Raw genomic sequence first — 10,908 nt, forward strand, 5'->3', positions numbered from 1 at the left:
AAGGTCTGAGGCGCTCTAGGCTTTCCGGCACAGCTAAACCACTTCCTTATGAAAACATCGTTTTTTACATTAAAAAGACACCTTTCCAGAAATAAACTGAAATGTCATTTGAAAGCAAATTCCTCAGATTGTGCATTTAAATATGTTAAAAGGTTATTCAAAGAAGCACTAAGATGGAGTATACAGTACAGTGTTCAGTCTACATAATCTACATTGTAGGTTCATACCTGTCGCTATATTTGGGTCTTTTACAAAACCAATATTAGGGAACATCCACCCACAAGTCAATTTGCCAGCCTCACTCAAATCATATTAACCTTGTGGTTATATCTTCATCCACGCCTGTCTTGATACAGCTACAAATTCTTAAGAAAGTTTCCCTTAAATAATATGTATTGTTTTATACAGTACAGGCTGGGTTGTCAGATGAATAATGTGCATTTTCTACACAGCTCATCAACACCACACTGACATGCTCCAGAGACAATATAATGGTTGTCCTGGCAATATGGCTTCGGTTATTGTCACACTCTGGTTAATATCAATCACATTTATTCAACGGAATAAAAATATACAATTAGAGATGATATACATAGAGAGAGATATACCAAGAAAGACAGATGTTGCTGAAAACAGTAAGTGATGGACAGAGAGACAAGATATTAAGTCTGAAATCCTAGTGACTGAATGGATTAGCATCTCTGGAGACACCTTCTAGCACCTCGTGGAGTCTACCCTATGCCACTTCATGTGAAGGCTGTGATCAGGGCAAATGAGGGCCCAGCCTGATATTAGGTAGCCTACTTTTTATGATGCTTGCAATTATCTTGAGGTCTGTTTACTTCTATGTGACACCAGAGTTGAAATTCACAATATCACATGATTTCTGAAGAGACAAAATGCAAGAAAACATGATTTAAAAAATATATTTTAGCATTTGAGCAACGGGACATCATAAAAATACAAGGTGAAGGGGTACAAATAAAACTATTGAACTGCCATTGTAGCTACCATACATCTTTCCTGTTAGAGGTGGCATGCAAATAGCATAAATAAAATAAAACGCAGTTTGTAGTAATAAGAGAAAATGAAAAAAATGTATATTTAGATATTAATGCTGTTTGATATACTAAGAAGCAACATCAACAGGGCTGTCCATTCCACATTAACAGACTTGACCTGTAATGCATGTTAAGTGTTTGGTGGCTACCTCTTATCAGTTTGAAAACGCATTTCTCACACACTCTGTGCAGTGTTAGGCCTGTAAGCAAAGCTGATATACTGTAACACATTTAATCTGTTTATACATGACCTATTGTGGTTCTGAATGCAAGATCTACACTCTCATTAAAATCATAAGAGTAGCTGCTGCTAATAGATTCCACTAGGGACTTATAATGGGATTCAACCAGTAAACCTGTGTCTGGGAGCTCAAGGTGAAATAATCAAATCATGACATGCCAAAAAATAAAAGGGCAGTCCTCCCTTTGAAGATAACATCTGTAGCAGCAGTTTTCAAAGTAACATTGGTGAATGTGGAAGAGTAAGGGTGAGAAAGTGAAGGATGTGAGGTTGAGGGGGTGGAGGGAGAAGTAGGGAAGAGGGGGAGGAAAGAAGGATGCAGAGGGAAGGAGTGGAGAAGGAGGTGACAGGGGGCAGAGGAGGTCAGAAGGTGGTAAGATGATTTTTTCTACAGATTGAATGTTTGAGTTTCAAAAGTTGCTATTTATTTTAAATAATATTAGCATTATTTGTATTATCATAGCCTTCAAATCAGCATTTCGAGAGCAACTCGTGGTTTACTGTCTCAATCCCTCATTCAAAATTCTGAAATACTGAATGTAGACATACATATTATTATATGTCTGCCTCCAGGATGGCACGGGAAGAGATCTAACTTGAAAACTCTACTGAACAAAGAAAGTTGGGGGGACTTTTATACATGCGGACCAAAATGGATAAGTGCACAGACAAATCCACATTAAAATCAGTAGAAAATGTATTGGCAGCAGGGTTTTGGGGGTTCTTTATATACCACCACAAAACTCCCAGTAAGAACCCCCAAAAAAGACATCAGGGCTGAAGAGAGAGAAACGTATTTATTATTGGCTTTTAGAGTTCAGTGAAATGGGTTCTGTTAAAATGCTTTGTGCAGCAACTGTGGGCAGTGAAATCAGCTAGCTAAATCATGAATATATATAATTGACACGTTGTTGTACCACAGTGGTTTTAGAACTACATTTTTCAACAAAGCTGCTCTTTTTTTAAGCAACATTATTTTTATTTTTGCAACCTCTATGCTTGCACTCATTTAAAAAGCAGACTATGTGCAGCATGTGGAATTTTAAAACAGTACACAGGAAATATTACTGCAACTTAGTGATGTGCAGTTCGTGAAGGATATCAAACAAACTACATGACATGAGTCGAGTTACCAGCCCAACAACAATATGTTAAAGTCACATACATTTGCTGAATTAGGAAAAGCTGATATTAAAAATAACTTGGCATAGGTGGAGATTAAGGGGCCAAGAAAATGGTAAAGGGGGGCATTCATAACAGAGAATTGTGATGGAATCAATTTAAATCAGGTCAAAATTCGCTGTTCTGATCGCTCCACCCCTTCTCCTTGAACTCATTACAGTGTTTCACTATCAGATTCTGAAAATAAGTAGTTTTAATATTATATATATATATATATATATATATATATATATATATATATATATATAGTGAGAGAGCTTGCCACTCTCTCAGGTTCGTTGCCCCTTTAAGAACTGCGACCCAGCACACAGAAATGGATTTTCAAAGCGCGGTTGCGCTATTTTTAATACACAAATCAAAACACACAAAACCAAATAAACACCTAGCTCTTATCGAGCACTAACTACACCGCAGGAACCTAACGAACACAGGACGGCTAAGCCGTTTACCTGCCCCAAAACTTAATTAAACCACACAGGTTTGCACTATACCTTTTCACCTGACTGCTCAGAAGCAGCACACCAATCATGCTTCCTTCTACTCAGCAGCCATGAGCACACTGGCTTCACTCCTTAAATACCCTGCACCTGGTCCTAATTTAATAACAACCACCAGGTGCAGGGGATAATTAAACAATATATATATATATATATATATATATATATATATATATATATATATATATATATATATATAAAATTAAATAAAACATTTAACTCTTTTAGAAAATATTTGGGTGGCTCTTAAAAGAGCCTTTGGTGGGTTTGCTGCTGCTTCACCCTCATGATGCTGTCTATGGCAGCACTCCTCCTAGGGTTCATCTGTATTTAAATGCATCTCTATGTTTTTGAAGCAATAACCAACACAGGCTGAACTTCCCATTACCAACCGACACAGACAGAACATTGCTGGCCACCTATTCTCCACCAGCTAAGTTGCTTGGCCCCCTATTCTCCACCAGCTAAGTTGCTTGGCCCCTTATTCTCCACCTATGCCAATAACTTTAAGGGCCAAACTCAGTACATAGTACCCCTTTCAGATTGTCGTTGCTTCTGAGCTAAAATCATTTGCGCATGCCCGGGCAAGCGCAGTACACGGTGTACCACGTTTTTAACACGTATCACAAAATAACACCACACCTGTACCCTACTGTACGCATTCTGAAATTTCTAACAAATATGCACAAAGCCCACATAAATAAATAAACAAACAAAAGCTAAATAAATAAATAACACTTTCGTTATAATTATTATACACATGAGTACAAATAAACTTGCCTCTTATCACCAGGCAAATGCTTTGGTTTTTCCAGAAAAGTTGTATTTATTTAAATGTACATGTCTGCTATTTGTTTAAGGTTTCTTACTAATTCGTCGTAACCAGGCAACCGGATGGGTTGAGATTTTTGTAAAATCTCAGGTTAACAATAAATAGGTTGCAGTTGAAGCTGAATTACACAAAATAAAATAAATAGTTAATACTCTCTTTAAGATTTTTGCGAAAATGTAAGATTTAAAAAAAAACAAAAAAACGATAACACTATTCCATCTGTAAGCACAACTACCCATATAATCAATTATTATTTATTTATTTATTTATTTATTTATTTATTAGCAGACGCCCTTATCCAGGGCGTCTTACAATTGTTACAAGATAGCACATTATTTTTACATACAATTACATAATTTTTTTTTTACAAATTTTTTTTTACATATAAATTACCTATTTATCAGTTGGGTTTTTACTGGAGGAATCTAGGTAAAGTACCTTGCTCAAGGGTACATCATTTCTAGACATTTTCAGTTTAAATACATTTTCATAACCAAGTAATTCAACCAAGACGTGTTTGTTTCGCGTCAGTGAATCAGTGAATCAAACGAACGAAACTTTTGAACCGATTCACTAAACTGAACTGAATCAAACGAATCGAATCAGTGAAAAGAATAGAACTGCACATCACTACCAGGGTTGCCAGATTTCTGACAGAACAATGGCGACCTCGTTCTTCAAAAACAAGACCAAACAAGACCAAAACAGGGCAACCCACGTATTATAAACAAACTTGACAACTCTGATCACTCCTGTCTGGAGTTCAATCCCAGAAAGTAGAACACATACACATTTCTGCCATCAGCGAATAGAACCAATCAGATTTCTCCTTTCAGTACATCACCGTAATGAACACGTACGGTAGCCAATAAGCATTTGCAAAATGAAGTCCGCCTTCCAACAAAAACCAATAAGATTAAAAATTGAGAGAAAGCATCCAATTAAAATGTATTTCCGTTTAAAGTGCATGGATCAGTTGGTCAGCCAAATGTGCTGGGCTGGTACCCCGAAAGGAAAAGTAGGGTTGTGTTTTGTTGCGATATATGTGACTTTAAGTTAAATTATATTTGGAAGGAACCTGAAGAAAAGTTATAAAATAAGGAACAAAAAGGTATGAGCTTTATTTTGATGATAATATTTAGAGCACTTCGGTGTGCTGGCGGTGTGTGTGTTGTCTCGCCGGAGACTGCGAGAGAGAGGTGATTGATGACGAAATGCGTCAACCAGCCTGCGTACCGATAGGTTTAATTTATGGTTTGATTTAGTGTAGATTTTTAAAAAGTAAAATTCATTTTGAAATGGTTTCACAAACCCCGCTTAGCACTAATATTGGACTATCCCATGTTACTGTAAGGCAGTCCAAGGTTAGTGCTACTGTGATATGTGTGAAACCAACTTGTTTTTGTTTTTTTTAGTTTGTTTTGTTCTCCACATAAGGCTATACAAATGGTACTGATGAGAAAACGGCTTTTTATTTGAATTGTATAAGTTACGTAAATTGTGGCCTGAAGCATTTTATTATTTGGTGAAATTGTTACATGATTATGTAAAATACGTTTTGCCTTCCTTGTCTGGCCCACACGGGTTTAAAAAATATTTTCCACAGAAGTCCACTCACTAAATATATTGTACTACGTAAACATGATGCATTTTTTTATCGGCGCTGACAAGCTGTGTTTAGCGAGCGTGTAATGTTATCAAAGATTTGCTGGAGCATTTAGTTCAAGAAGAGAGGAAGTAAGATTGGCTAAAAGCACAAGGCGATGTAAACAAACTGGAAAGCCAGCAGAGTCCTTCTGTACTACTGACAAGCCTAAAACCAGAAATAGAAACGGGGTGTATTGCATGGCTATTTTAGAGAGTCAAGGTTTTATTGTCGCTTTCATTTAGGCCCTCATGAACTTTTACTCTGTAGGTTTGTCTGCTAAACTCAAGACTGAAGCTCAAACTGCTATAAAAGAGTCTTACTTTAACCCCAGCTCACTGTGATGTTATAGCATGTACACCTACAGAGATTATTCTCTCTCTCTCTCTCTCTCTCTCTCTCTCTCTCTCTCTCTCTCTCTCTCTCTCTCTCTCTCTCTCTCTCTCTCTCTCTCTCTCTCTCTCTCTCTCTCTCTCTCTCTCTCTCTCTCTCTCTCTCATTCATATATATATATATATATATATATATATATATATATATATATATATATATAATGTGTGTGATAAAGTTGTCTTTTCTTTCCCTCTGCAGTTGCAAGTATGGGTGAGCCACAGCAGGTCAGTGCCCTTCCCCTGCCGCCGATGCAGTACATCAAGGAATATACAGAGGAGAATATTCGCAAGTGCCTTGCGCCTCCGCCCCCTCCTCCCGTCAAGGACAGTTACATGATGTTTGGCAACCAGTTTCAGTGTGACGAACTTATTATCCGCCCCTTAGAGAGCCAAGGCATTGAGCGTCTTTACCCTATGCAGTTTGATCACAAGAAAGAACTGAAGAAACTGAACATGTCCATCCTGGTCAACTTTCTGGACCTCTTAGACATCCTTATTAAAAGCCCAGGAAGCATCAAAAGAGAAGAGAAGCTGGAAGACCTGAAGCTGCTCTTTGTCCACATGCATCATCTCATAAACGAGTACCGGCCTCACCAAGCCAGAGAGACGTTGCGGGTCATGATGGAGGTACAGAAACGGCAGCGGCGGGAGACGGCCGAACGCTTCCAGAAGCATTTAGAAAGGGTGCTGGAAATGATCCAGGGCTGTCTAGCGTCTCTTCCGGATGACTTGCCCCAGTCGGAGGGTGCAGCCGGGGGAGCAGTGAAACTGAAAAGTGAACCCATGGATGTGGATGAGGTGATTGGACAGATGGACAAAGAGAAGGAAACGGTCTCTGCAAAAAAGGATCAACTTTGTGACAAGGATGCAGCCATGTGTAGCATCATTGATGAGATGACATAACTGTGCGGGAACAGTTTTGTGCTCTTAAGCTAGTCTGTAAAAACAATCTCTTCCCATGCAATTCGAAAGGGAAATACTTCACGTTCCCACCAAAGGATTTCTTTCAAATAAAAACAACTTTACTGCCAGTTAAAGGTCATTTAAATCTGACGTTATGTGAGAAGAAAGGGAGAGGAAAGCTAGTGTTGTGCAGATAAACAAGATACAGTTTTACTTTGGAGCATAGAACATTCAGTCAAAATGCTGTTCAAGAAACATTCCCGTATGTATTTATTTGAAGTTCAGTAGAAACTCGTAGAACTGTTTTTACAGGCTCCGATTAGCACAAATCTGTAACTACCTTACTTTTAACATTAGGCAGTCCAGTGTGTGTGTAGTGCCGCCAGTGACTGGGAGAGGTGATCGATGACAAATGCATCAACAATTCTGCTTATAAATCATGGTTTGATTTAGTCTAGATTTTCTTTAGTAAAATTAATTCTAAGTTTCCACATAATGCGTTGGCACCCTAAAAATCAAAAAATCTAGCACAGAACCTTATAAACCAAAATGCTTCTTTCTATTTTTCAAGCAGTCGGCAGGATGACACGTAATGGTAGGATATGGCAGAGAATGTGTTCAGTCGACTATGCTATGGCTGTTTTTTCTGACCTTAAACTTTATTTCAGAACCACAAATGTATTTACTTTTCAGTATTGTTTTTGTAAAGGAAAAATTTTCTACGACCAAGAATCACTATGTAAAAAAAAATCAAATGTATTTTCTTCCAGAAAAGCTTTTATGAAGAATCATTTGTTAAAGACATTTCATAAGTCTTTTTTTTGTGTATATAAACTCTATTCTATGTTTGTGTTTATTTTCCTGTTATGAAATTTGTTTAATAAAATGTGTGAAATTCAATGTACATAAAAATTATGTTGAACCTTCTATAGTGTGAGTACAGTGTTATTATGAGTACTGTTTGCCTTGAGGAATAGTTGCATCTCAAACATAACATTAAAAAAATACAGGAACACACAATGCTTTTTCTACCAAAGTGGGATACTGATTCAGTACTTTAGACAACCACCTGCTGTTATTTCTGCTGTCTAAGGTTGTAGTTCCTTTTCATTTTAACCAGGAATTTGTATGTAAAATCTGCATTTCTTTTCATTTCCCTTGAGACTATATTTTCTGTGGTGTCAATTTTGGTCAAATTAAGTTAAAATACAAACAACATGCTTTAAGATCAAGGTTTAAAACAAACAACCCCAAATGATCTGTTTGTAGTTTCTGGCAATGGTTATTAAAAATGAACCTCTCAATTGTTACAGTTCTGTATTTATACAGCATGTGTGTTGTGCTTAATCCACAATCATAGTTCAAGCTGATACTAAAATAGGATTTCTGGGTATCATTCTGTCATAGTTTTACTTCAGTGCATTTTACTTCATCCAAAACTATACCTTGTTGACTGTCCCATTTGTTTGCATCCCCTGGTTTCCGCTACAGGCATCTGTCATCTCACCAAGCTCTAATACAGATTGTCAAAATAAACAATCTTAAAAAGAAAGGGGGGGGGGGGGGGGGGAGGTGGTTTATCACACTTCCAGTTGGTTCACTTCTGCTGTACCTTTAAATACTACTGATAAACAAGGGCTGTATATAGTCTGAAAAGTACCCTTCATTTTATACCACATGCCATTTACAGAAATGGATATGATGGTTTAGAAACGCTTGAGGAGTTTGACTCATTAAATGGGTGGATGATATCATCACAGGAGTGCTTTCTGGTAGAGGGAGAGGCGGAAGGGTGTTAACCACATTGCATGAACACTAATACCTGTGCAACACTGCATAGTCAGTATAAGGGTTTGCTGTTACTATCGTTTTAAATCACGCAAGACAGACTACAATTCTGAATTGATTATTTTACTTCAAAGGTAACGTGAAAAGCAAATAAATACATATTCTAATCTTATTTATAATTTATCACAAAAATGATACCCAGTAGATATAGTAATTTGTGAAAGAAAAGTGTGACCTCTGTTGGATTATATTAAAATTGAAAGCTTGACACCATTTTACTATTCTGCGTTTTAGGTTTGTAACCTTTTATTGACACTTTTCTAACGTGCGATGAACGAATTTAGTGTTCCCACAAAAAAAAAAAAAAAATTACAAATGAATACTACATTTCAATGTGTGAAAATCTCGCAAAAAATATCGCTGCGAGCAGGGTTCGAACCTGCGCGGGGAGACCCCATTGGATTTCAAGTCCAACGCCTTAACCACTCGGCCATCACAGCACATCACTGCGTGTTAATATATTTATTACACAACCATACGTATTTTAACCAATATTTACATTTTAGTACTATATTACTCTCGCAGGTAATAATATTGTACTTCATGTCTCAGTTTCCTTCACTCATCAAAAGCATTTATTGATAGCGGATATGTGTTTTTGCATCTGTAAAGGTATTAAATTAAATTAAATTAAATTAAATTAACAGTCAGTTTCAAATTTTATCTTATCCTTATAAATACAAATATGAATGTTTAAAGGCTATAAATTAAGCTACAGTTTTGTTATGATACGGTAACGCATTAAATTGTTTTCGTTTCTCTACCACTGACACATTACTGTATTAAACAAAACGTATGAGCAAGTTTATTTTTTAGGACTACAATTTAGTGTTTAAAAGACAGACATTGTAGCCAACACGTTACTTCTTTATCGTGCACATTTCTAACACATCTCATTATTGCCCTCTACTGCCTATGACATGAATAACACAAAAGCTCTTTTAGCACTTGCAGCTCGTAAAGACACGTTACGTACAAGAGCTGGACAAACAAATTGAAAACACTGTAGCACACATTTATTATTTGTAAATGGTCTGCCCTTATTTTATTAATTTGTAATTCAAATGGCAAGCCCTCACTCGTTTTCTGTGATATATAGAAGCTGCATCTCCCTGTTTAAAGTCTGTTTCCATCACCATGGTCAAGACAGCAGTGTTGACCAGACCGGCAGGTGCTTCCTTCCCTATGCAAGCCTGTACCACTTCTTACGTTAGTCTGTTTTTTTTTTTAAATAATGAATTGTAAGTCATAGACCTTTGCGAAGAGACTGAAAGAGAAATGGAAGTTTGTAGGTTATCTTATGCAACCTGGCTTTCTGGGTGATTGTTACATATATATTCTGTTATAACTGAACTTATGTAATGTGGCAAAAAAAAAAAAAAAAAAAAAATTAACCCTTTAAATGCTTTTCAGCTGAGGCGAGGACAAACCCAAAATGAATGGAAACCTAACCAAATTGGATAAACTAAAATCAAAATAGACTAATTTAGCAGTTTTCCCATGCTTCACCCATTGCTATACTATGCATTTACTATAGTTTACCATCATTTGCCATGTTTTTGTCATATGTACCTCGGTGGGCTTTACAATACTTACCTCTGCTTTATCATAGTTACTATGATGAACTTTTATAAGTGTGTAAGTATTATATTCAATTACATTACAAAAAAAGAATGGTTTAAATATTGAAACAATACAGTTAACAGATAATAAGCGTACAATACATTTAATTTAGTGCTTAACAGTTTTAATTGCATAAAACACTCACACACGTCCTACACCCAGGCCTGGGTTTAAACTCTTGTTTAGCATATTATTGAAATGACCAGGTGCACTTATCACAGCATGAATGAATCGCACCAAGTCTGTATGGTTTATTAATAGGAGACATTCATGTAGCTAACACGACAAGATTTAATAATAGAAACAAATCCACTATTGAAAATAACGAAATGGATGAAACATTGAAGTGATATTTACAAAGAGGATACTGGATGTTCACAGAGCACTGTAGTTATTCCTGAAAGGAATTTGGCGAATAACTTTCCAAAAGGGTTGAGTGCGTATTTTGCAGCCATCCTCATGAGTGAAATAACTACAGCACTCCATAAACGTACATAAAGTATTCTGTTTATATAACAGTACGTTACACGCTAGTACGCAGCGCTTGAGGACAGACAGAAGGGCCTCTGTTTACATTATACCTGGCACTCTATCCTACATTCACTAAAAGCCTCTGTTCGGTGTCATGGCAACACTGTGTACGTAGGATTCCAGAATGGTTGTCGCAAGTCAGAATGGTGATAT

At 36.8% G+C, this 10,908-nt stretch overlaps 1 protein-coding gene and 1 non-coding gene across 2 annotated transcripts; one reads left to right on the top strand and one right to left on the bottom strand.

The window, feature by feature from the left end:
- The first annotated feature begins 4,764 nt into the window (after positions 1-4,764).
- Positions 4,765-7,680, top strand: LOC117431715 (mediator of RNA polymerase II transcription subunit 7-like). The gene is made up of 2 exons (XM_034052993.3): positions 4,765-4,924; positions 6,050-7,680. Exon 2 carries the CDS (start codon positions 6,058-6,060, stop codon positions 6,751-6,753), a length of 696 nt encoding a protein of 231 aa, XP_033908884.3. The 5' UTR covers positions 4,765-4,924; positions 6,050-6,057; the 3' UTR covers positions 6,754-7,680.
- A 1,279-nt stretch (positions 7,681-8,959) lies between these two features.
- On the bottom strand, positions 8,960-9,041 carry trnas-uga (transfer RNA serine (anticodon UGA)). The gene has a single exon. It is a non-coding gene; the product is annotated as a tRNA-Ser (tRNA).
- Positions 9,042-10,908: the final 1,867 nt, after the last annotated feature.

Source organism: Acipenser ruthenus, chromosome 22 (genome assembly GCF_902713425.1).
Source record: "Acipenser ruthenus chromosome 22, fAciRut3.2 maternal haplotype, whole genome shotgun sequence".
NCBI classification, from domain to species: Eukaryota; Metazoa; Chordata; class Actinopteri; order Acipenseriformes; family Acipenseridae; genus Acipenser; species Acipenser ruthenus.